General features: G+C 40.7%; 2 protein-coding genes across 4 annotated transcripts in view; one reads left to right on the top strand and one right to left on the bottom strand.

Moving 5' to 3' along the window:
- Positions 1–17,314, top strand: part of PDE8B (phosphodiesterase 8B) — a 73,536-nt gene extending 56,222 nt beyond the window's left edge. For both annotated transcript variants that reach the window (XM_039567641.1, XM_039567640.1), the window contains exons 11-22: positions 107–158; positions 3,165–3,242; positions 4,145–4,221; positions 5,426–5,590; positions 6,361–6,406; positions 6,836–6,971; positions 8,163–8,361; positions 9,205–9,422; positions 10,515–10,650; positions 12,823–12,990; positions 14,538–14,667; positions 15,172–17,314. In XM_039567641.1, the coding sequence (XP_039423575.1) occupies positions 107–158; positions 3,165–3,242; positions 4,145–4,221; positions 5,426–5,590; positions 6,361–6,406; positions 6,836–6,971; positions 8,163–8,361; positions 9,205–9,422; positions 10,515–10,650; positions 12,823–12,990; positions 14,538–14,667; positions 15,172–15,287 (1,521 nt within the window). In that variant the 3' untranslated portion in view covers positions 15,288–17,314. The remainder of the gene's footprint in view (positions 1–106; positions 159–3,164; positions 3,243–4,144; positions 4,222–5,425; positions 5,591–6,360; positions 6,407–6,835; positions 6,972–8,162; positions 8,362–9,204; positions 9,423–10,514; positions 10,651–12,822; positions 12,991–14,537; positions 14,668–15,171) is intronic.
- WDR41 (WD repeat domain 41) overlaps positions 17,067–27,174 on the bottom strand; it is a 28,697-nt gene continuing 18,589 nt past the window's right edge. The window contains exons 10-14 of one of the 2 annotated variants that reach the window (XR_002273219.2): positions 26,867–26,988; positions 25,806–25,894; positions 22,176–22,309; positions 20,081–20,293; positions 17,067–17,544 (exon numbers count right to left, since the gene is read on the bottom strand). Coding sequence is in view for 1 of the 2 variants with exons in the window: in XM_010413943.4 (XP_010412245.2) it covers positions 20,141–20,293; positions 22,176–22,309; positions 25,806–25,894; positions 26,867–26,988 (498 nt within the window). In the remaining variant the exon portion in view is untranslated. Of the gene's footprint in view, positions 17,545–19,114; positions 20,294–22,175; positions 22,310–25,805; positions 25,895–26,866; positions 26,989–27,174 lie in introns of those variants that run through there. The other variant, XM_010413943.4, reaches the window with a different exon arrangement.

The following is a 27,174-nucleotide window of genomic DNA, read 5'->3' as shown; positions in this document are numbered from 1 at the left end:
AAATAGCTGAACGGAAAATGCTGGATATGGACAGTGTTGAATGCAGCCTGTTTAAAGATTTTTTGTATTCTTTTTCCTTACATATATATTTTACTCTTATCTCCAGCTCTACAAGAGTCACCGTGAGGATAAGTACACAGGAGACAATTCCCAGTCAGGTTAGAATACTATAATTTACCTCTACATTCTGCCGTGCTGGAAGTTGTGCTGGGGGTTCTCTGCTGGTATGAATTGTCTCTTCCTTCTGTCCAGCTAGTGGTCAGAGCTGATGGCCAATGACAGATGCCAGCTGCTTCTGATGTAACACCATGAATTGGACTTAAAATCATCAATAACTGAGTCTCCTGTGCAGACCTCTTGCTGTGCATTTGAAGTTAAGAGGCATTGTTCTTTGTTGTATTAAAACACTGTGTTTGATCCCATGGCTGGTGTACCTTGGCACCTCTTTGTGTTTGAAATGTGGAATGTGCTGATTTGTGCCAGCACACCTGCCACAGTGTTTCCAAGTTTAGGACCTGTCAGCAGGCCGTTGGTTTGGCCCCAGCACAGGCAAAGACAGTTGTCTGAGGTGTCCAGGCCCGAGCAACTCAGTTCCAGTCAGCGCTGAGTTGCTGTAGCATGTCTGCAACCCTTGTCTTGTGTCTCAGGTGGGTTTGCTTACCCACAGACAGCACACTCCAGCCCTCTTTGAGTTCTGCAGAGAGCTTTTGACTAGAAGTGTGGCGCATAAAGGAATAATCCTTCCCTCCAGTGCTGTGTAGTGTTTGGAATAACACTTTTCCCTAAGGAAGGAGGCACTTAAGGCCAATTTTAAGCTTCTGAATCTACTGGTCTCAGCCAGACTGATGTCTTATTATGAGTGAAAAGGTTCTCATGCCTTGTTGCCTTCTGGCACCTGAGGCCTCTCCTGCTATGAAAGGTGAGACAATGTTGCTGTGCAACTTCAAGCAGCTTCTGGTTTTCACATGGGAGGAAGATATAACATACTAAGAGCATGCAATGTGACTGCTTGACATCCCCTGCTGTTTCAAGTAGCCTAAGAATACCTACAAACATCTGAGAGCTTTGTGATGCCAAATAACAGTGGGCAGGGGGAAGAAGAGACCATATGCAATTGGCTGCCCTCATTCCCTTTGCTGCCACCAGAACTGATCCACAGTTTGCTCCTGTAGAGCAGAACATCACAGAACCATTTGCTCCTGTAACCCTGTAATAAAACCAGACTTTCTTCTCACTGTTTATTTCCTGAAAACAGGAAGGTGAAGAAGCCCATAAATTAAGCAGGACACTTGTTACTAATTAACACATTGACATTAGCTTACTAATGTTTTACATTTGTTCATTGTTGTGACAGATTTCAGCAACACTGGGAAGCCTCATACTAGGCACCACATTGATGAGTACAGTGCAGTAAAGTAGGCAACCTCAGAGCATGTCATGTAGGTTACCCTTCCCTGCAGTCCATGGCTGTGATCCAAGAATAAATTTCCAGAGCCATGGGCATATACCAATGTGATGAGCACAGAAAAGTAATCCATGTGTATCATGCTGTTTGAGGTGGTGTGATTTGTAACAAATCTGGATGATTAGATTTGATGCTCACCAGGCAAAGAAAAAATTTTTACCTAGGCATTTAAATATTTACAAATGAAATTGTAGTATGGCACAGAGTAGCTTTTATGCACCTGTGACTCTCTGGGGGGCATAGGCAAGGTTTCTGACTTGCTAGGTGGTATTTAACACAAGGAGAGTTGTTTGTCAGCTACAGCCACTCACAGCTCTGTCTATATATAAATGCTTGGTCCCACTCAAGTGCCTTACGATAAACTCATCCAAATGCAAGAATGGGGTTTGTAAGAGGAGTACTATAAAATAAATAAATAAATAAAATTATTTAACATGCATTAGTTATGCCTTGCTCTTAGGCGTCAACAGAGGAAAATGCTTCCAGTTTTTCCAGTTCAGACTACAACACAGAAGACCCAAGCTGTCCTATAAATCTGTGGTAGAAAAAGGGAATTAAGACAGAAACTACAGAAACTATTTCAGTAACTTTTAAGACGGATGAACTTTTAATTCTAGAGAATTGTATATATAAAGGCACAAAGTTAATTTCTGGGCATAGAGCAGCGACAGGGGATACACATCATAAAGTCACCCCAGGACAACATTTTATTTTGCTAAAGACAGGCTGCATACATCCTGTCTTGTGGTATAATCATGAACATTGGTCTTTATGTTAAGAATATCGCAGCTATGATACTTCTGATTCTTCAAATGGTTTTATCTGCTTTTGATCCTTGCTAGGGTCTCTGATCCTTGGGTGGCATTTTAGATACTCTGGGAATAGGTACGATAGAGACTCTTGAAAAGAGGTAAACAGATGCATGGTTGCTGTTTTTAAACATAAGGGAGAGTGCAGAATTTAATATACTGGAGAAAAATGAAATTTTACCTGATTTTTTTTTTTTTTAGGCTCTTTCCTGGCATTTCATCCAGCTTTTGAATTGGACTGCATGGGATTAATTTCCCTTGCTTTAGCAAACAGCAGTTTCAAGAATAACAGCTTGTTGCATGGCTAATTTTCACAAGAAATAAATTTATTTTTTTATCATTCTCAGCAGGTTGGATTTTCCTTAAACACAGGGTACAAATAATTATTGCAAATAAAAGCAAAAGCTGTCTGAGTTTGAATTATGCTTTGGCTTGAAGTGTGTAGACTGAGATGAGATTTTTCTCATTTGGCTGAGGTTTTAGGCAGTTAAACTCAGCCTTGTTCAGTGGTCAGAGGAGAGCAAAAAGAACTCACACAAGGGGTTCAGCCCACCTGCCTGAGACATCTCTCCTGAAGCAGGATATCTGATAACCTTAGATGATGACAGCCTGCAAGACTGCTGCTTTTAGGGAGCTAAAGTTAGGTGAAGCAAGTCTCTGTTACACAAGGCATCTTGACTTGCAAAACACCTTTCCAGGTGACTTCAGACAAGTTGCTTTAAAATGATAGGCACTGAGTTCCTTGTGCTAGTGTGCAGAAATTACAATATTTCCCCCATGTATGTGATATTGTTAAGAGCACTTAATTAAATTTTCATCATTTTAGATGAAGGAGATTTTGTAGAGGTTTTTCTTGATGCATTTTTAAAGCTTTTGTTTTGTACTTACAGAATCCGGTTCTTACAAGTGCAAGAACAGAAGGAAAGACTCAGTTGATGTTAAGTCAATAACATCTCAAAGTAGTGATGGTAAGAAAGCAAGCTGCCAAGAAATATTGTATTATATGTATGTGCAATACTATATATTAATATATATTTATAAATAAATAAAGAACAAACTTTGCTTGGGCAATGAAACTGCAGACCAAAAGAATAACCAGACAGATTCACAGCTGATTAAACAGAGATTACTTCATTTTTTTATAATTGCTGTAAAATTTCTTCGTTTTGATTTGAAAAGCAGTGCCCCAGCCTGAGTAGCAGCATTGCTATACAATGCATGGCAATGCTTACTGCCTCCATAGGGAGGAGCAGTGACTGTGCCAAGGGATGGGAGCAGCTTGCTAGAAGTGTGTGGTGAAGTGTTAGTGCCACCTCTCTTAGAAAGCTGCAGCTTATGCTCCTGAACACGAACTTTTGGTTTTTTAATGTTTAACACGAAGGAATATATTGCTGCTAGCTACTGGAGAGCAGTACTTCTACTAATCCCACTTGTGACTGCTTACAAGTGAGACAGTGGTGGCAGAGATTTCTTTCTGCCCCTATATGTTGTGAGAGAAGCACTGCTTAGGGGGAGCAAAATGGTTTTCATTAGAGCAGCTGTACCATCAAGATGAGGGACACACACAGACTTACAGGAGGAGCCATGTCTGACACAGATCTATTGCAATCAAAGGGCATGAAGTGTAAGTACAGCTCCATTCTGAAGTGAAGGATGGATGGATGGATAATCTGACATCAAAAGTGAAGGGTGGCTGCCAAAGAGGCAGACAACAGTGCAAGAAATGAAACAATGAAGTAAGAACTTGCAGGAGGAGAGATACAGGAGAAATGGGATACAAGACTCTTATTTCATTGTGCTGTTCCCCGGCCTTCCACACTCTCCAAATGCTGTCATCTGATTTACACTCTGTGGCTCTCTTTAATGGCAGCTCCAAGTTTACAGACCCGACGGTACTCTTCAATGGCACGGATTCACTCTATGACAATAGAAGCTCCTATCACAAAGGTGAGTCCTGAGCAGACTTTTCCACAAACTCCAGTCTGGAGTTGCACTCATATGTCATTTCTGAACAGAGAAGCAGAGGTTTCCTGTACTTTGTATTTAACAGAATAATATAAGTAATTTTTTTTTTTAATACCACTTTCTATATCTCATCATGGCATTCCAAATGCTAGTCATAACAAAGAATATTAAGGAGGGGAGAAGGGTGCCCTTGCTAGATGCATGGCTTCTGGCAGGAAGGGGACACTGCTCTGTTGGGTCATGTATGAGTAGGAGAATGTTCTTCCAGTCTCACCTTTGCTCTCACTATTGATATTTATAAGATACCGGACAGAGGAGGGAGCACCTGCACCATCTTCTGTCTTTCCCACTTTCTGCAGTCTTTTCTTCACTATCTGTTTTATACAAACTCTGCTGTCACAAACCAGCTGCACAGTCACTTGTAACACATGAGGGTGTCCGGTATCTTCCACTTTCAAACCATTTTTTCCTTTCTCCCCATTTTTTCTTCTATCATCAAGCTCTTATTTCCCAGAACCTCTGTGACTCTAAGAGCAACTGGGTCTTTTCCTTTTCCTTATCCTCGGTTGTACCCACAAGGGAGGCTTGTAGTGGCTGTGTAGCTTCATCTGGCTCCTGGAGAAGACAGCAATGGAACTTTCTCCCTGTCAGTTTTGGCAGAGCCAGGAGCAGTCACTGCTGCATTCCCAGATCGTCACTGAGGCACAGTGTGGGTTTCAAACAGCCATCCTCTTCTCCCACAGCCCAGCTCTTTCTGCTCTCTGCCCTTCATTTCTACATGGAGAAAACTAAGGCTTTACATCCAATATCAGGATATCTGAGTCACATCCAAGAGTTGTTTGTTTGGGTTTTCCTCTAGGGATTGAATAATTGCTTCAGAGCAGACCTGGACATGCTGAAGGACTGGGACATTGCTAGTTTTTGGTCCACCCACCTGCAACAATTTCAGATACTTCACACCGTTCTGCTTTCACTTCTCAGGAGTTTGCCAGTCAAAAATAGCAGATGGATACCAGGAAATCCGAGCACAAATTTACATTTTCAGAGTTGTACCTCAAGGGTTGTAGGGAACTACACTGCATTTCCTAAATGAGAATTAGCATAATCAAGCCAAGAATAAAAATTTTGTAATAAGAAAAAAAGTGCCATTCACTTTTCTTTGCCTGCCTCCTTAATCTGCTTTCAGGTTATTAACATAATTAATGCTGCCCAAGAAAACAGCCCTATCACAGTAGCAGAGGCCTTGGACAGAGTTCTGGAAATCCTGCGGACAACAGAACTTTATTCCCCTCAGCTAGGTACCAAAGATGAAGATCCTCACACAAGTGATCTTGTTGGAGGTCTGATGAATGTGAGTAAAATTAGTAAAGACGAAATTGCTGCTACCAGTGTCCTACATCACAGTTCAGTGCTCTGCTGTGCTAAAATTTCCCAAGCAATGGGAAGGGGACTCATAATTCATCACCATTTCAGTTAAGTATTTTGGCCTCTTTGCTAGCAGTAGGCACTAGGATGTAGATGGCCACATCTCAGTCTACTGGGTGCATTCCTCTTCACATACAAGTGAATGAGGTTGCCATTAGAAACTACATCCAGTCTCTGGATTTGTCTCAGAAGATACTGAAGGAGATACTTTTTAGAAACTCTAGAAGCTTATATGGGATTAGAGGGATTGCTCTATAGGTGGTCCATTGTATCAGTGAAGTTGCTTTAATCAGGTTCTGATTTTGGTCCTGTAACAGCAGCAAGATAGAGACTATCTAAATTTTGTCATGAATTTACTCATTTTTTAATAGACACTGAGCTAATCCCTGCCAAATAATATAAAGAAAATTTAAAATAAATTATAGTGGCCAATTTGAATGATGAAGTCCTGCAGGTGCCAATGAGAGGATCAAGGAGGGCAATATACTGTGTATTTAATATCTTTTCTGGAGATCCCATACCAGTGTTCCCGGGATCCTCACATATTTATTCTGAAAGACCCTAAAACAAGGATTATGCTATACTGCTGCAATAAGAGCAGTGCTTTTAGTACCTGGGAATAGCGGCTGAAGTGCATGTAGTGTTCTTGCAACTAGTGATACAAAAAACGTAAGATAAACTTGCTTTCTTTTTCAGGATGGCTTGAGAAGACTGTCAGGAAATGAGTATGTGTTTTCTAAGAGTAAGCCACCATTTTAAACTTCCCTTTGCACGTGTGACTTCTTTTGTCGATACTGCTAACATACAGCTTCAGGCTTATTTGCAGTGGGATATATGTCTCTGGAAATGGTTGTCTAAATGACTGCAGCACAAGTGCTAGACTGCCTCCATTTTGGTGTTGAAGCAGGCTCAAATAATTAAATTAATGTATTTCAAAATGTTAGCAAAAAACCAAACTGTCACTCAAAGAAATGTTCACTGATCTTTTTGGTTTATGTTCGAATGCTCTGTAATAAACCTTTATATTATAGGCATTTACAGACTTTTTCATGTCAGGAAAAAGAGTTGTTTTTCTCAAAGTTGTTTTCTAAACGGAATTCTGAAGAGGGGCTGTGGTAGTGTAGGGGGAATAACCTGGAAATGTGTTAATTCCCAAATTCCATTTCAACAGATATGAACCTGAGCCATACTCACCTTCCAGTGCCGAACACCATCAATGATGTTCCACCCTGTATTGCACAGCTCCTAGATAATGAGGAAAGCTGGGACTTCAATATTTTTGAGTTGGAGGCTGTTACAAATAAAAGGTACTGGACTCCTTTCCCTGGGTGCCCAGACAAAGTTTGTTGAGGAGCTGTAGCTCTGGAAAAAATGAAGCACGACACAGCAAATCTGTGAGAGCCGTCTTGCTTGACTCACATCCACTCTGTCCAGCTGACACTGTTCAACATAGTCTGATGTTGCTATGTGCTGGATGCCCTCCAGATGGCCCTTTCTCCTGCTCATGTGCAAATGGTCATGCTGGCAAAAGCAAACCTCTCCCCTTCCTCACCTAAATCATCCTACAGTTTGGGAAGATCTAAAGCAACTATGGCTTTTGATTATAGGGATAAAAAAATGGGATGGAGGATAAACCAGTGATAGGATCAAAAGACTGGGATTTTAAAGTTTATAATGAAAACAGACATCAGTAGCCTTGAGGTCATGCAGACCGCAAAAATAAGCACATCATCCAGAGAGAAAAGTGGTTTTCATTCCAAGATGCAAAGAATCAAACAAGCTACCCGTTCTTTTGTACTCTCTTAGCACAAAATGGCCACTTTTGAAATTTGCATTTGTCCGGTTTTAATCTGCAGATGTTGGGGTTTGGTTATGCCCTTCTCAGCTCAGAGGCTTTGTAGGTCATCTTGCAGGAGTGAAAAATGTGACTGATGGACCCTCTCACAGGCAACACAGAGTAAAAGACAACCCAGAGTGGATTTGGATACAAGAATCAAAAAGATTAGAGGCTTTACTCTGTTTACTGTTTCACACATGGGCTTCCCAGCATTGAGCAAACACACAGACACAGCACTTGACAATTGACATTTGACCTTTTTTTTGCTTAGGGCTTTTTAGCCTTTGGGATGTGCCCATGTCATGTTCAAAGTCTGCTTTTTCTCCTCAGGAAAAAGATAAACGAAATTTTGTTTATTTGACAGATACTAAACACAAAAAATTGGGCTTTTAAGATTTTTTTTTCTGAAGCCACACAAATTGTTGAAACTCTAATGGAACTGCATCATTTCTACAAAACGTATTAAAATAATGTCTGAAAGGATGGTAGATGCAATAATTTGTAACCTTGGCCAGACTTTTTAGAGATTATAGATATGCAATTTAAAAATGTTTAGCATTCCCCCTTTTTAAGGTCTTGGTTTCTTTGTTGAATATATCGCTTTTAGAACATCACAAGTTCCTATTTTACAGCACTGCTTTTTTCTTCTATTGTTTTTCAGGCCATTAGTGTATTTGGGTTTAAAAGTTTTTGCCCGGTTTGGGGTCTCAGAGTTTTTAAACTGTTCAGAAGCAACACTACGGGCATGGCTGCAGGTCATTGAAGCCAACTACCATTCCTCCAACTCATACCACAACTCCACACATGCGGCAGATGTCCTGCATGCTACCGCCTTCTTTCTTGGGAAGGAGAGAGTTAAGGTAGAACCATCACCTAGGAGTTCTCTGGGCTAGGATTTCAACGTGTTTGCCATTTTATGTGTGTCATTCAGAAGTCAGATGTTTAAATAATGGTCCTGGCTTCATAAACTCTCTCTGTCTTTGAAGTCTTCCTGTGATGAAAGCAAGCTCACACTGTTTCTCTAAAGTCTGTTTATAAAAATTTACATTTTTAAGTAGCAATGATGGGGGTGGGGAGGGAACCTGGTTCTTTTCTGTCTCTTGATAACTGGCTGTATGTAACACTTCTTAATAACGCTTCACAAAAGCTTTGGAGAGGGAGATGTGAGCTATTCTCCCTGGTACTCAGCAACAGGGCATGTGGGAAAGGTTCAAAGCTGTGCCAGGGGAGCTTCAGACTGAACATTAGGAAACATTTCTTTACTGAGTGGTTAAATACTGGAACAGTAATTCCCAGAGAGGTGGTTGATGCCCCAAGCCTGTCAGTGTTTAAGGAGCATTTGGACAATGCCCATAATAAAACATAGAGGGTGTGTAGCAGCAGAGTCCATACAGATGCGTTCAGGCAAGCATATAAAGTGCAAGGAAACCATTAGGTGATCTATCCATTAAAGAATGCTATGCAAAGATATTGCTTGGGTGACAGCAATGTAAAAAGCTTCATTAATGAAAGCATATTTGGGTAAGGGTAAGAGTGGGAGTTTTGTGGTAGGTAATCTGTGGGCACAGGGAATGGAAAATGATTGCAAGGAGGTAGAATCCCTGCTTAAGTTTACATTTGTGTAATTGTGGGTACCTGGAAGTAATCAGAAAATATCTACTGTAATTTTTGTGCCACATTCTAATTTTTCTCTCTTCCTGTAGGGAAGTCTGGACCATTTAGATGAGGTAGCTGCATTAATAGCTGCCACCATTCATGATGTAGACCATCCTGGACGGACCAACTCCTTCCTGTGCAATGCAGGCAGTGAACTAGCTGTCCTTTACAATGATACAGCTGTATTAGAGAGCCATCACACAGCACTGGCGTTTCAGCTTACAACAAAAGACAGCAAATACAACATTTTCAAGAACATTGATAGGTGTGTCTGCTGGAGAAGGGGAGTGTGCTTGTGTGGATTGCTTGTTTGGAATTTAGTTTGGGGCAAATTGAGAGCCTATCTTCTAAACAAGAATACACAGTTTAAATACACATATTAATATTTAACCTCTTGCAGAATCCTATGTTCCATGATTTATAAAAAGGCTTTCATTTCCCCCTTACCCTCCCTGTCTTCCAACTTGTAATTACTGGAAGCTTAGATAGATGTTTAATAATCTTTTATGGATTACATTAGGATTTCAGGAGTACTTTGCACAGGTACGTATATTTTTATGATTTAACTATTGTATTACGTCCAGAAGCACACACTGGCTGATCTGCTGTTCCACACAGGGTCTGCCTGCTGTCACCACGGAGTCCAGTTTTGGTCCCATTAACAGTCCCAAGGCCCACTGCCTTTTCATTGAAGGAGCCTCGGCATTACTTTTCTGGGGTGTGTTTTCCACCCCAGCAGCTAGATGCTGCATGTTATGTCTGCACAAGGTCCTATGCATCCCAGCACTACTGCATTCACATGGAATGGAAAGGGTGATGGCAGAGGACATAAAGCTCTGGGAGAGCTGGAAGCTCCCTGTGGTTGGCTGGGCATGCAAGTAGCCCAGGAGTTCCCACTGCATGACCCTTACTTTCGTAGGGACAAGGTGAGAGAGAAAGAGGTCTGAAAGGGAAAGGGCCTGACCCCAAAGAGGTAACTGATTTGTTTACTTCCCACAACACTGCTGTTTTTGAAAAACCTGAGATGTGCACTCCAAGCTAACATACTAACATACAGTGCAATGGACGCATTGGTGCCATTCCTGGAGAAGTTATCTTAGTCTTAAAGCATTATGAAACTGAGTTGTTTTTGTTGACCTCACAGGACTGATTTTCATTAGCTAAAAATAACAGAGCAGGGGGAACTCAGAGAGGCATCTTGTCCATTCCTCCATCCCCAGACTGTTCCTAACTCTGAAGGTGCCAGCTTGTGGCTGAGCCCCGGAGCAGTGTTTTGCAGCACTGTCTGGGCAGGGATGAGGAAAGGGCAGAGCTCTGTCTGGCAAGCTTGTGAGCAAGAACTATTTTTCTTTCCTAGAAATCGCTACCGGACATTGCGACAGGCCATTATTGACATGGTTTTGGCAACAGAGATGACGAAGCACTTTGAGCATGTGAACAAATTTGTGAACAGTATCAACAAGCCGGTGGCATCTGAGGAGACCAGCCCACAAGTAAGTGCTTGCTTCACGCCTTGACACATTTCAGTGAAGTTCTTCCAAGACAACCTTAAGTATCATTTTCATTCACCTTGCATAAATTTGCATTGTGGTAATGCCACAATTACACAAATGGATTTGTAGCCTCACATATCAAAGTGTGAAAAAATACTCTTCTTTTCTTTTCTGCTCTTAGTTCATTTAAACACTTCATTTTATAAGCCTTGTGTTCAAAACCATCTTGTATTCAGGAAATGTACGGGTGGATGTTGTTTTACATGGAAAATTCTGTGCACGGAGCCAGGTTGGCACCTGTGCCTATGGTCCTGTCTTCAAACAGTGGGATTTGTCTGAGCCTAGGACTGTAATTGAGGAACCTCCTTGACAGTTTTGTGTCTGTGTAATCTGGAGCCTTCAAGTCCTGAGGAATAACTTCCTGAGAGCTTTCCACTCCTGACTGTATTAAGAGATGTCCAAGCCTTTTTGTGTAACAGTTATACACCCTAATGTTCCACCACCAGCCAAGGTTTATTTATAAGCTGCCTCTGAGTTTCCCATCCCCTCTTACCTGCTCTTGCCACCTCCTGAGGCTGAGCACTCAGGGCCTGACCAGGTTCTTCAGGGCAGTGTTACCTGAGGAAAGACTATCTTAACCCACCTTAGTGAAAATAATGCTTTGTTGGAAACATGCAAAAAAAAAAAATCAGACAAAATTGAAGGTCAGCAATACTAAACCCAAATAGAAGTAGCTTCTGTTACCTATCCATAACTGGACTTTGTACTGTAGACTGTCATGGGTGCCGTTTACAACTTTAAAGACAACATTCTGTCAGCTGAAATTACCTGCTTCTAGGGACTGCTGAGCTCCACTCTTCCAACAGTCTGAGCTGGAAATCACAAACACTGCTGAACTCATGTCACAATAAAAATTGAGGACAGAACCACTTGCACTACAGACTTCTTGTTTTCCTTCAGTATTAGGTTGTTCTGTTCTTTACTGTTAGCAGTGGCTCTTTCTGGTTTGGATCTTGAACAGCACTTAAGGTACAGGGTTAATTAGAAAGCTCTTTGATGGGCTACCCATGCTGAAAAAGGATTAACTGCTAAACATAAAGTTCGAAGATTAATGCCTGAATTAGCAAAAGTCACTGCAAAGTATTTCCCCATAAACCACAAAGACATTAATTTAGCTGTGGTGGCGAAAAGTACTTATGTTCAGTTTTTGACTCAAGAGTTGAATTTAGCAGTGAAGGGAGGCCAAAATCACACAATATATTATTTTGAGAATAGCATTAATGCCATGTGAGCAGAGGTGGAGGCCTTTCATTACTCCATAATACACCTGTGCCTTTCTGAACTGTTCAAGACCCAGAATATGATGCCACAGCAGGCCCGGAACAACTACCTTGTCACCTCCACCTGGTCTCCAGAGCAGTCAGTAAGAAGTTTGGTTTTTTACTGTCTAGGAAGCCAAGAATGTCTGTAGTCGGTCTGTCGCTCCTGTGATTTCCTACTGTTAATCTCATAGATTATGTAAAATTTCACCCTCACTGGGAACTAAAGTCAAAGATTATTCCAGGCTAAGGGTTCAAAATCTGGCACAAAGAAAGCAGTTCTACTCAAAACCATGCTGGAACTGAATGTCAGCGACCGGCTTTTCAGTGTGTAAAAGAAACTGTTGTGCAAGTCAGTTTAGCCCCCTGTGCCTGTCTCAGTTTTTTCACTTAGGAATAAAAATCTAACTCCGGAAATTCCCCTAAGTGAAGTAGTCGCCTACCATCACCATCCCTGCATTCAAACATTTAGAAGTGAGGAGTGTTTATGAGCTTGAAGTCAGTGAATGCATCCCCTGTCATGGCCTCTTCCAAGCGGGCAAGGCTGGGATGCAGAGAAGGTAACATCTTACCTGATGAAGAGCCTGTGGCTCTTTATTTCACTAACTTTGATACTAATTTTGAGAATCTTCACAATTATAATATGTATTTGGGTTATCATTAGTTACTTAGCAAAGCTCCAGCTCTCAGACATCACTTTCTTCTCCAAGGTCCTGGTGTTCTGCATGAAACTGTAAGGCAGCAGACTGGGTGCCTGCCTAGTGCCTAAGTGCAGTAGAGCTGATAATGACGCCCTCACTCCTGCTAGCAGGGGATGCTGCCACTGGCCCCTGTAACCAACTCTCCTTTACAGAGCGAAGGCAGCGACAGTGAAGGTACAGCCAACATAAAGAATTTTCCAGACAACCAGACACTGATCAAGCGCATGATGATTAAATGTGCAGATGTAGCAAATCCATGTCGCCCCCTAGAGCTATGTATCGAATGGGCAGGCAGGATTTCAGAGGAGTACTTTGCACAGGTACGTGTATCTTTATGATTTAACTATTGTACTATATCCAGAAATGCACACTGGCTGATCTTCTTTTCCACACAGGATCTGCCTGGTGTCACCACAGAGTCCAGACGTATGTTTTTTGTTCACAGTCAGAACTGGCCCCTCAATTTCATGCAGAAAAATTCACTCCAAGCAGTTAGCTAGTTTGCTTACCGTGAAGCTCGTTGTACAGAATGGTGGAAAGGAGGTTTTACACTTTCTTCATCTGACCAAAATTATTTCATTAGTCCTACTCAATTTAACTGGCTGAAATTCAAGACAGTCAGCACTCTAGCTTCTTGTCCCAGTACCTTCCCTGAAGATTCATGCCTCAGCTGAACTATTAGGATGGCCCTTTCTCTTCTAAGATGGCATGTGAACTACTATCATTGTAGGCAGAAGTAGTGCAGGCATGTGGGCAATTTAAATACTTATCACACATGGGATGTCTCCAGACAGAACTGGAAGCTCGGCTTTCTTTCTCCAGATTCAGTTTTTCTGACGGAAGAGCAACCAGCTTCCTGAAACACTCTTTTAGCTCTTCAATTAACAACTGACAAAATCATAGCTTTTATTTGCCAGTAATGGTGCGGAAGCAAAAGCTATGAGTGGAGAGAAAGAAGTGGGCATGCCTACCCTTCAAATTCAGATCACACATGTGATAGTTACTACTGAAAGAAAATTGTAGCTACTACCTGAGACATGTCTGAATTTCATTTTCATCACAGTAAATAAATTCTGTCATGTCCTAAAAAAGATCAAGAATTGCTTATGTCGTATCTCCCTAGCAGTCAAGGTATCACAAACTAGTTTTAAATTGCCCAAATTAAGCACTAGCCTACTTGCAGCAATGTAAGGTGCAGAGAACTGTTCTGCTGTTCATTCACCTCTGCTAATTTTGGAGACTGCTCTGTTGCCAATTCATGTATTAAGTACTGCCTGTACTACTTAAAAGGGGATGTTATTTGGAATTATATTCTAAGAAATTGCTGAGGTGATCTGATCCTCCACCATACCGAGTACAACAAAACCAGGCCTTTTCCAGTTGAGGACACAGAGTTAAAGGGCATACTTTTACTTCCATTCATCTTATAACCTGATACAAGCAGAGGCAGCAGCACCAGCAACAACCTCTTCTTACTTAAAAGAGAAATGGTTTGAAACACCCACTACAGATGTGGAAAAATGAGAGATCAAACCTGTTCTCTGCTGAAGGACTCTGCAACCCCATTTTCCATCTTTTTAGCTGGTGTACCCTAATCACTAGATCATAGCATTCTGTCTTGTTGGAGCTAAGTGCAAGTACTTACTTTTTACTGCAGTAAAAAAGAGTACTTGTGAAAGGGAAGAGATGCTGATTTCAGTCCCTGTTCCAGACAAAATAACATGCATGAAACTAAGGCAGTTCACCTCAGAGGTTCTAAGGCTTGTCTCAAATCTCCTATTGCAATTCATCTAATGCCCTGACCTCTGCTACTCCAGCATGAAAGTCAGCAAAGCTCTAGTTGCTAACTGGAGTTTTATCTTCTTAGACTGATGAAGAGAAGAGACAGGGTCTGCCTGTTGTAATGCCAGTATTTGACAGAAACACCTGCAGCATCCCCAAGTCTCAGATTTCCTTCATTGATTATTTTATAACAGATATGTTCGATGCATGGGATGGTAAGTACAGTTTTTTTCTTCCTTGCTCTGAAACAGAGATTCCTACAGACCAAAATGACCAATCTCAAGCGGCCCTTGTGTCCACTTTTTTCAGAGGCAGTATCCACATATAAGCAGCACAGCACAGGACACTGTGCAATCATGACACTGAAGCCTGTTTCACTGCCTGCTATGAAGTTGAGCACTTACCAGGCAATCTATGTAGAGAAGGAGTACTGGCTTAAAACAAAGAGCTTTTTTCATCTTTGTATTTTTTTTCCTTTAGCAGTGTATTTCTTCTGAGCAGCACCGTGGCTGCATGTTAGCATAATTTAATGAAGTCACCATGCATTTGGAAAGGGATTTTCTTGAAAGAGAAACACACCAAAAAGAATCTTTCCCCTTCTAGTATTACTTTAAGGAGTTGGAAGACAAAAGAGAGTAGAATGCCAATTTCAGATTAGGCTGGGCTGTTCTTCTGCCCATTCAATATAGATGGTAAAACTCTCTTTCCTGTTCTTTCAGCATTTGCACATCTGCCTGTTTTGATGCAACATTTGGCTAATAACTACAAACACTGGAAAACACTGGATGATTTGAAGTGCAAGAGTCTCAGGCTCCCACCAGAAAACAACAACTAACACTAAGTCAAGAAAACCAGACCTCCTGCTCTACCAGTTTCACTGTGAATCATTTACAGAGACTCTTGGCTACAAAGGGGATTAATGTTGCCTTTCCAGTGAAATTAAGACTGCGTGACAAGAAGGAAATATTTTACTCATTTTTACACTTCTATGAATTCTACAGAAAAATGTTTTTAGAGGCTGTATAAACCACAGATGACTAAGTGCTCTTTGGAAATAATATTTTGTGGCAGAAAATGTACTTCTGAAACTAGTTTCTAATACTGAATATACACTTGTTGAATCTTGTAGTTGATACAACTGTATTCACTAACACTTCACACAACTGTTTCTCAGAGAGAGGGGTAATCTAGTCACCAGTAGAGTAAGAATAGCCTGACAAATAAGCATAGAAACATCCCACGTATTTATCATAAATTTGTTCCAATTCTATCAATGTTCTTCAGCTCTCTGAACCATACTTCTAAAGAGAACATGCACAGCAAAACAAGTAAGCCTCAAACTGGATACATAAAAAACCCAAACACGACACCTTTTAAAACAACCTTCTTACTACAGAGACTCTCTCAGAGCACCACCTGCTCTTTCTTTTCCATATAAAATCTTGGTAGGAGTCAATGTTCTCTAAAATTGATCATATAAAAAAAGAAAATAAGCATGTTCTGTATAGTTAGTGCCATCCACATGGTTCTCTGCCATCTTCCAGATGTTATCACACACATTCATCAAATTTTACACGAAAAACTATTGTGGCACTTGATCACCACCCTTTTTTATAAAAATGGTGTTTGTACACATGGTCATCAGTTTTATTACACTGATCTAAATTTTATGGTAAGTTCATTTATTGTGCAACTTCTAGGATGAACCTATCACTTTTTAAAAAAAAGTTTCCAGGCTATAATTTATAAAAGCATTATAATTTGTACTGCTTTATCCTCCTAATAAAATGCTGGTTGGTTTTGTGATGTAGAAAGTACTTCAAAATATGTAAATCAGTTGGAAATCAAACATAGTTCTTCATTAGTTCTAAGATACGAAATTTATGCTAAGGCTTTCAAAGTACAAATGCATATTTTTGTACATCTCATTTTAATCACATGCAGAACATGAGTTTAAATTTTAGATTATTCTCAGAGTATTCAGTAAATAAATACTAGCAGAACTGCTGATTTTTAACACTGTGCACTCTAGGCTGCAAGCAAGACTCTCAAAGCTGTGGCTGCAGTTAAAGAAGCAGTCCACCTACCCTGTGCTGTATCAAAAATCAAACTGGGTAAAGGAAAAGGGGGAAAAAAATAAAGCAAACAGCATAGATGCTACGGAAGAATAGTGACAATGCTGTTTACTGCAGGTAGCTTACATATGTGCCAACCTTTTTTGTATGTTTTGTACCAAGTTCTGAAACAAAAGGCAACATTCATAAAATGTATGTGCAGAAAAATGTATAGAAGCTATATTTTTGTTAGAATTGTAACAGATCCTTACTTTTGTCATAGCCAAGGCAGGTTGCTGTGTATTAAAATGCCGCATTGTGTATATTTGAAGAATGGTGTTTCTGGTGAAGCATGGTTATTCATTCTTTCCTATTATCTATGGCAACATTTTTCAGTGGATTTTTATTCAGAGAACTTGAACCTCTGCTTTTTAATACTGTATACTGTTTGCTTTTACTATTTCTTTATTTAGAACTAGTGCTCTTGGTGGTTGTACCTTAACTATTCTGATAACTGAACACTCACTGCAGCTTGCATTAGAGAAAAGAATTTCCCAAGATTTAAGCTTTGTTAATTTAATTTGTTAGATACAGCAACATTGTAAGACCACATCCATGTAAAACAATTCATAATTTCTGTCACACTTCTGTCACACAGAACAAAATGTCAACAGTGGAAGGCATCAAAAAAATAAAGTTCAACTTGTGAACCAGAACTGAGGCCAAGGCATTAATACAGAATCAACATATTTGTTGCAAGATCTTGTGATTCCTCCTAGAGTCAGACAAAGAAAAAAAAAAAAAAAAAGTAGTGTGGAATAGGTCCTCTTTAACAGCAAAATAAATCAGCACAGATTAATCATCATCTGCCACTTGTGTCAGATCTCCTAGACCAGTCCAGTTTACTAAGAGCTGCTTGTTTCATGCTGTTGTCAGTGCGCAGATGTAAAACAGCCACCTCAGAGTTGTAAAAGTATTAAGAGTAAGTCTGATAAAGATATTTACTTCCACGGTGTGAACATACGAAATTCAGTGTTGCTGTAAGGTGGAAAAAAATTTAGAAGGACACCAGTTAGATGTAAAAAGTCTCATCTGGTTACCATAATTCTGCTCTCTGCATCTCCCAACAGCAAGTAACAAACTCTTATTTAACAAAGGAGTGGGATATATACCTATGTTCTGTGTTACACTCAAAGTTCATTTGTAAAACAAAGAACTCAGTATTTTCAAGTCAGCCATCTTTAAAGATGAGACCCTTGGGAGATTGGAGTGTATCTGAGAACAGTGGTACTTCTGTTAAGTAGAAATATTTATACATGCATGTAGGACTATTTAAAGCTGAATTACATCCCTGTAAAATGCACAGCGAGTTTTGTGACTAGAACTGTTCAGTTAAATAGGTCTGTTTCTCTACCAGGTATTCACTTAAAAGCAGTCACATAAAAAGGAAATAGTTGTTCTCACACTATAAGAGAAGAGATAATAAAAATATGATCTTCCTTCTCTCTAGTTATGACTGATTATAGCAGTAGGCTCTCCAAAAAACCTAAGTTTTATAAGCTTTCACTGTAAAGGTTTCGTAACAATGTGTAAACACAAGCATTATATACAACCAAGAAAAAAAGATCCAAAGAGAGGTTTTATCTCCCCAGCTCCTCCTGGGTAAGCCAAAAATGCAACATCTGCTGATGAAGGCAAGCTGAAGCAACGTAGACTTAACATGCTTTCCTCTCTCAAGTTTAATACCATATACCCAAAGGCATGTTATCCTCAGCTGTAATCCAAATGCCTTTCCTACACTGGTCAACAGAATAGCCAGCCTTGGCAAAGAAAATGCAGCTCAAGCTTTAACACTGATTTAACCTTCCTGAATTGAAAGGAGAGGGTAATTTAACAATTCCTCCATCTGTTTTGTGGTTTTGAAATATGTTATTTTGAGCTCTATACTCAAGTAAGATTAGCTGTACAACTTGGCTAAGGTAGGGAAAAAATACAATTCAAAATCTTACTGTCCCTCTGCTCTGCTTTCCAGAGAAGATTACAGTCTCATAATAAGATCCAAGAGGCAAAGGTTGGTTTCTGGATGGTTGGAGAAAGGCAAGTGCCCACTGCTGCTGGGGGAAGCAAGTCTAAAAGGTTCTTTGGTTTCTTCTAGGAAGCTAGGAGCTTTCTCCTTTTGCTTCTGCTCTTGCGATAATCTGCTTAGCCCTTTCTTTTAATTGCACTTACTGCAACCACTGTATCTGAAGTCTGGAATTACAGCCATGTATTTCCTGTACTGAAAACAATTCTCACTGATTCAAAGGGAAGAGATGGCACTAAAAAGTTGCACAAGACTTGTTCCTACACCATTTAAGTGCTGTATCTTCTGAATAGACCTGAGTACAGTAGCATCCTCTTCTACATAGTTTTATGACCACTAAGTTCCCAAACTTTCCCTTTTCCCTAGCTCTTCCCTGTTCAAATGGTAATGTACCACTCATTATCTTGTCTGCCCTCACACTTTCTTTGTATCAGTTCTGGGTTTAACTTGGCTTCATTTTTTGGTTTGTTGTGGTGTGCGGGGTTGCTTCCTTGTTTGTTTGTAGATTAGGTTTTTGCTGTTGTGTTTTTGTTTGAGCTTTATGTTTTAGTTTGCATTTCTTTCCCTTCTCCTGTTTAGCTGCTGCTATCTCAGACTGTTAGTACATGTGTAGTTAGGTGCTTATTTTTTAACTTTGAAATACTATTTACCCTTACAAACTTGGTGCACATTTCTCTGAAGTCAGACTTCAGCTGAGAATTTAGTATTTGTATGGCAAAACACAGTTTCACTACTATTGAACATATCAAGTACTACCGCTTAAGAAAGCGTTCTACATTCTGAAAATTCATGGTAATGCAAATGCTTTTTATTAAAGACAAATTAATTTAATGAATGCACTATGGAAAGACCAAGCTAAACTAATCACACTGCATGCTAGATTTGGTAATGGTGCTGTATAAACTCCAGTAATGTAGGCTAATCCAAGTAAAACTGCAGCTACTACTAGCAAGAAGTATCTATGTACCTCAGTTTGCCAAAAATTAAAACCAGACAAACTGGCATTGCCTACCACTTTTTCTTGCCACTGGTGCAGGATAGTAACTTCAAATGCAAAAATTCTGTTTGAGAACACTTTCTTTTGGGGTTACTGTATACACACAAATCTGAGCCACCACTGAGGAAAATTTAGCTTCTAGAAATAAATTAGATAAAGCAGAAAGCTGCAGATTTTTTCCCATGCCTTCTTCCTGCACATAGCACTGTGGATGCTCTCAACTGCTTTAATTATGATCCATTTAAGGTATTTCACAGTTCTTAATTTTGACATTCACCCACGATAATTTTAAACGTTAGGAATAATACTAGAAACTATTTAATGAGTCATCATTACCTTTGGTCTTTCAAGAGAACACCATTTCTGCTTACAGAGTATACCAACACGCAAAGTTCTCCTTTGAGAAGAGTAGCAACTAGTAGAAGTTCGAACACAACACATGACATTAAGTGTAAGCCTTACTGGTAGTCAAATTCCCAGTAGCTCAGACGTACCTTTACACTCAGGTTTAACACATATCCAGTTCATATATATGCAGCCTATATTAAAATAATTTAAAGTTTGAGCTGCAAATCACCATTTTGTGCCAATTTTTTAAATAGTGCTAAACTGCGGAGGCTAGATTCTCGTTCACCATCCTTCCACAAAATAATGAGGTGGTCAGCAGAGCATGTAGCCAATCCCAGTTCACCAAAGTACAGGAACATCTGCAATGAAACAACTATTATTACCATGATGTTTGCATGAGATAAGTCAACTTGCTTCATTATTTAGTGCATAGATGGACTGAACACATACATAGATCTGAAATGGCTCTGCTTATAGATAGGAATACAAAATTACATACTGTCTGTATGTTTGAGATGCCATAAAATTGCTACACAAAAACAACTCCCTAAAATTGCTACACAAAAACAAACTCTTTAAGCACTTCATACTGAAATATCTCCATCTAAACAAAGCAGGAAAGCCTTACAGATAGGAAAGCTGAAGGAGAGAATCCTGAAGAAACTTGTTTCAAGTCAGCAGTAGAAAAGTGAATGACTTGCATGAACTCTGATCTGGTTTTTTGGGAACAGAAGCCACTGTTCTGTTCACTCGGTACACTGTCCCCTCTCCCCTCTACAACAAAACAGGGTACTAGCAGCAGGCCTGGAAAGATCAAAGAATGAAAAACTGTGACAGACATCAGCAATCAGCACATGCCTAGTCACACAGAGGAAGTCAAACAAGCAAGAAACACAACACTGGAGGGAAGTACAGCACCAGTGGAAGGATTTTGCAAACCCAATGGAGCTGACAAATCATGAGTTAACCCCTGACTTCTGAGATCTTCACAAGACTGCCTCAAATTAACCAGTAACTGCAGTTCGACATGACAGCAAATGGAACCAATGATGTCACTATGACATACTCACAGTGCCCTGACTCTTCATTTTGTTAAATGGATCTGCTGGGAGAAGCATTCAGGCCAAAGCCTATGTGCCCTGGAATTGGTCACTTATAGCTACAAGGTTCCAGTAGAATCAGTCTGCCAAGCCCTCATCTTGGCCATCACATTTCATCACTACTCAACATTTTCTTCCGCAACAGCTCCTGTCTGCCCAGAGTTTAAAAAAACCCAAAATTTTCCCTATGTAGAATATTGCAGGAAACCACATCCACCATCATCTCCATTACTCCTTTGCTCTGCATCACAGCCAAGACCCAACATATGCCTCTCACCTTCTTTGTGCCTCTTGCTGAATTGCACACTGTGTCCTCTTTCTTAGATAGCAACTTTCCAATTGGACAACAAGACCCTTTTCAACAGTTTTTCGAGAGAAAGATGGCAGAAAGGAACAGAGAGCCTTGCAGAAATCCCTCTAGCAAAAGAGTTCACCTTAGCAAATAAGAAAAGCTTTCAAGTTTTAGCAGCGGCAGTTCTGAAATCCAGTCTGTCTCACAAATACTTGTGAGTAAAGCTACTCCAGAACCACACCATCCCCTTCTATCTGCCCTTCCCCCTGCTCCTGCCAAGAATGTGTGTAAAAGTCCACTGTAATGAAGTGCTTTGCTACTCCAATATGTTCTTCACAAAAGAGTGCGGAGGGAAAATGCCATTTAAAACAAAAACATACTGTATTAGGCAGATAGAAGCATAGAATAGTACTAGTAGGACTGCTAAAATTAAAAGACCTCCTTAATGCTCGCAGCACAGAGGGGTAAGAAATTACTCAAAGTGTATTCGTTTTGGGGTTTTTTGTAGGAGCCCTTGCTTAGATTGTGAACTTAAGATGAAATGTGGGTCATGTACATGGCTCCCAGCTGTACTGGCTGCAGTCTATGAACAAAACCAAACGCTCTGTCAGATTATCTCTAGCATATATTTGCACATGCAATCCTCAGGCGTCAGTGAGAGAGCTGTCATTAGAATATTAAGTCAGTATGTATTACTGTTTTCACACTGCACTAAAGATACCCCACAAACAATGTGCTCCTAGCCTCCAGAGCCAGACAGTCAAAAGTTACAGCTGTTTAAGAAATGCTGTCAAATTTATGTTACTTACTAACATTCACTTTTTCTCATTCTTACTAAAGCTGGCTTACCTGCACAGCTGATGAATGACCAATCAAATCACCAACCAGCTCCAAGAAATACATAGGTGTATTCTCCTGCATCTTCTTAGCAGCTTGGTTTGCCTGCTTGTTTGACCTTCCAAATCCCCACATGTTGAAAAACCCTGAGAGGGAAAAAAAGCCTCTTGTTTTGGCAAAAATCACAAATACAATTTATTTCCTCTAGCTAAAGAGAGAACTACAAAAGCCACATAAAATCTAAAAGCAGGACACTCTGTATGGCAAAAGGACAGAAGCATTGTACTGTGCAGCACTTCAACATCTGGATTATTCATCTGGAGGGAAAAGGAAACACAGCTACTTAAATTACTTAAGGTAATTTAGAAAACAGGCTGAAGTACCTGGACAAGACAATACACAGATTTAGAACAAACACAAAGACTTCTAAAAGAACAAACTGAACAGCAAAGGTAGATGCAGGACAACGGATGTTTATCTTTGCTCTGCCCTTCTGAACTGTTACTTGTGGAAAGAGCACAAAAATGAGGTGTCAATCTCTCCCCTGTATGTTCTGCACTACAGCATTTAAGTGCTGGCTCATTGCCTCCTTCCTTCAGGTTTAAAAAGATCAGCCAGTGGGGAGTGTAAAGACAGTACTCCACATGTTCCATTTAGATAGCACAAAAGTACACAGCCACAGCCCCCAGAACTGTGCAATAGTACTGACACAAGTAAGAAGGTTGGCTTCTGTTGACAATGCAGTTCAGACTTTTATTCCCAATCCTTCCCTCAGCCCTATCAGCACATAAAACTAGAATTGTGCTAAACCACTGCCCTGGTGCAAGGGAGATAACTGGTGAGATGAACAACTTCTCAGGGGATCCCTAGAATAAAAATAGTGCAAATCAACAGCAAAATCTCCCTATGGTTTTTTCAAACATCTTGATTCATAGAAGTTAAAAATTTCTAATGTGAAACCAAGTACCACCTGTCACTGTGTAGATCAGCCTGTCACCAGCAATGCTGAAGACAGAACATTCCTGAAAAAGTACTTCTAAATCCACCGAGGCAGCAAAAATGTATTTTCAGAAGTTACCGAGAGATGAACAGCCAGGTAGACAAGATGCATCAAGAAAATTATTCACACCTTGAATAAAAAATTCCTTTAGAAGAGCAACAGTCTATTGCTGTTCCCAGTCCTTGATACTAATTATACTGTCCAGAGCACCAGTCGAAGACCACAAGTGCCAGTGTGCAGGGGGGCATGGTCAAAGAGTAGCAAGTACTTCAAAGGAACTGTCATTACTTAAGCATAAGCAGGAAATACACAGGAGATGGAAGTACGGTCAGGCCACTTGGAATGAATATAGAGAGGCTGTCAAGAGTAAATAAAAAATAGACAAGGAAGGCCAAGATGAATCTGGAATTAAAACTGCCCAAGGATGTCAAAGACAGCAAGAAGGGCTTCTTCAAATATATCAATAACAAAAGGAAAACTAAGGATAATGTGGGCCTGTTACTAAATGGAGGGAGGGACCCTGGTAAAACAGAATGCAGACAAGTCAGATCCTGAACTATGCTTTGGTCTTCAGCGACAAGACCAGCCCTCAGTATTCTCTGACCCAGAAGACCAGGGTAAAGAAATGTTTGAAGGAAGGCTTTCTCTTGGTCGAGGATTTAGGTTAGAAGCCGTCTAGGCAAAACTGACATCCACAAGTCCATGGGCCCTGAGTGGATGCATCCATGAGTGCTGAGAGACCTGGTGGACACCACTGCAAGGCCACTCAAGATCATCTTTAAAAGGTCATGGAGATCAGGAGAGGTGCTGTGGATTGGAAGAAAGCAAATGCCACCCAGGTCTTCAAAAGGGGCAAGAAGGAGGACCTAGGAAACTACCAGCCAGTGGGCCTCACCTCGATCCCTGGGAAACTGATGGTGCACCTCATTCTGGAGACCATCTCTATCCACACGGGTGACAAGATGATGAGGAATAGTCAGCATGGGTTCAATAAAGGTAAGTCATGCTTGACCAACCTGATTGCCTTCTACAATGAAACAACTGCTTGGATGGATGAGGGGAAAGCAGTGGATATTGTCTACTTGACTTCAGCAAGGATTTCAACACTGTCTCTCACAACATCCTCATAGACAAACTCAGGGATGTGGGCTGGATGAGTGGACAGTGAGGTGGGTCAAGAAATGGCTGAACAACAGATCCCAGATGGTCAAAATCAGTGGTACAGTTAGAGGCCTGTCACTGGTGGTGTCCCCCAAGGTTCAATACTGGGCCCAGAACTATTTAACTTGTTCATCCTTGACTTGTAAAAAGGGGAATGTGCCTCCTCAGCAAATTCACTGACAACACAAAGCTGGGAGGAATGGCCAACACACCCAGGCATGCTCTGCAGCCCTTCAGAAGGACCTTGACAGGATGGAGAGATGGGCAGAGAAGAACCATCTGAAATTCAGCAAAGGCAAATGCCAGGTCCTGCACCTGGGGAGGAACAAGCCCAGGCACCAGCACAGACTGGGGCTGACCTGCTGGGGGGCAGCTCTGCAGACCTGCAGGTCCTGGTGGACACCAAGCTGTCCATGAGCCAGCAGAGTGTCCTGGTGGCCAAGGAGGCCAGTGGTATGCTGGGGGGCATTAGGAATGGCATTGCCAACAGGTCATGGAAGGCGATTCTGCCCCTGTACTCAGCCCTAGAGAGGTCACCCCAGGAGTGCTGTGTCCAGTTCTGGACTCCTCAGGACAAGCAAGCGGGTCAAGCAGAGGGCTGCAAAGATAATGAGGGGACTGGAGCAGCTGGACAGGCTGAGGGAACTGGGCCTTGAGAGGGGACCTCATCAACGTCTATAGGTATCTGAAGGGGGGGTATCAAGACAATGAACCAGGCTCTTCTCAGGGATATCACGCAATAGGACAATATGCAATGGGCAGAAACTGATGCACATGAAATTCCACCTGAATATGAGGACGAACTTCTTTACTGTGTGGGTGACTGAGCACTGGAACCACCTGGACACAATCCCACGCAATGTGCTCCAGGATGATCCTGTTTGAGCAGGGAGGTTGGACCACGTGACCCACCGTGGTACCTTCCAGCTTTATCCATTCTGTGATTCTATGAATGTCTGTACTTGGGGGAAATGCTTCCTGTAACACTACCACCTAGCTCTGAGGACTCTGTGTGCCCAGTGAGTTTGGATACAGCTTCAAAGTAAGTCCCAATATCATTCCCAGTTCAAAGAGGAAATGTGGAATACACTTTTTTTTGGTAGCAGCTGCTTATCTGCAAGCCTTCTTCACAAGGTCCTGCAACTATTTACTCTTGTATGGTATAGAATTCAGCACTACTCAGTACAAGGAGGAAAAAATCAAGGTTCGTCAGGTCATTTTTTTTTTAACCGGCTCATACAACTGTAAACTCTAAGCAAGCTTTATGGCACAGAATTGCTTCAGCTGGACCTTCTACCATCCTGTATCAGATCCTGGAGGACTTGTACGCCCATGCTCTCTTCAGTTTCCCTCCCACACCTGTAATCAACTGGTTAAACACAAGACATCATCTCTCTTTACAAAGCCTGAAAGCCTCTCTGATCCTATATGGTGAATACTGGGTTTTTTAATGTTTTTTTCACTTCCCACTACTAGCAAACCTGTCGGAACTGGTTCAGCTGGCAGCTGCTGCTTTTCTCTGACTTCCCAAATGCGTACACTGCCATCTTCTGAACAGGAGATCAGCTGCCTGTAAAAACAGTTGAGAAGCAACACTAGCATGGATAGCTCTGCAAATCACCTTGTGATGCTTCTATGAAAGAGACAGTAAATGCCTTAGCTTCCACACAAGTTTACTAGAACTCTTAAATGTAGCAAGGTGTGCAGATGTTCCACAGAAAACAAAATTCCTTAGTAGCAAACAAACGATAATAGACTTGTAGAATAAGTGAAAAAAAATAAACCTTTTCAACCCCATACTAAAAGCATACCACTATATAAACCAAAACATAACCAATCTAGACTCTACAAACACAGTTCCACTAATTGGTTTCCATAAGTTTACTGTCATTAAGCAAAACCCTATATTTTTCTTATGGAAAGATAACTAAAGGAAAGGTACTCTGTTTCATTACACATTTAAAACACCTTAGCACATGCATTTACAAGACCAAGGCCTCAGTTTTTATCTTCTGACAGACTCTGCCCTATTGAACATAGGATCTAGCACCACTATTAGCATATACACATAAATGCAACAACTTGTCCAAGCTGGCTGTCAAAACAAGTTCCAGCTGGAAATTCTGCACTAACAAGCAAAAGCTGCAAGTTATTACTTTTTCTTAAAACATTTCAAGTGTTACAAAATAATTAGTGAAAAATATATTCTGAATATGCCATATGCCTTTGCTTTCTAGAAGTAAAATGCCATTAAGCTATATTTCACAATACAGACATAAGGGCTTCATCAAATCTGATTTTGAAAATAGCTGAGATATTTTCAGCCTGTGTACCTGTCATACTGGAATACAGGTTTTCCCACTGAATTACAATGACAAATTTTCCTAAATCAGATCAACAAGCTCTACCTAATAAAAGCAGTTCAAACTGATGATCAAGTCCGTGCCCTAGAAATCCAATGTAGCTTTGCAGTCTGTCTCTAGTCACCCTTCCAAGTTTTGCTTTCCTTTATTGCATTAACAAAATGTACTATGTTCTGTACCTGTTTGGAAGCTTCTCAATGTGCAGCACAGAGGAGTCGTGAGCAGTTCTCTGGCAGGCAATCACACGCTTCATTTGAAGATTATATACGTATATGCCTTTCCCAACAGCAGCAAACACACACTGGAAAAAAAATTCAATAGAACAACTTACAGAAACATACTGAGAAATCACCTTGCATGTAATGAATTTCCAGCGATACTATAACCCAGCTTGTTTCTGTCCTCATGTTACTGCTTTATCCCAAACATATGAAATTAGCAACGTATAAAAAGAGATAGATTTTTTAAAAGTAAATGTGGGATATGA

The sequence above is a fragment of the Corvus cornix genome, chromosome Z, assembly GCF_000738735.6.
Source record: "Corvus cornix cornix isolate S_Up_H32 chromosome Z, ASM73873v5, whole genome shotgun sequence".
Taxonomy (NCBI): domain Eukaryota; kingdom Metazoa; phylum Chordata; class Aves; order Passeriformes; family Corvidae; genus Corvus; species Corvus cornix.
Note: the sequence above shows the minus strand (reverse complement) of the source record. Positions and strands in the feature narration are given on the sequence as shown.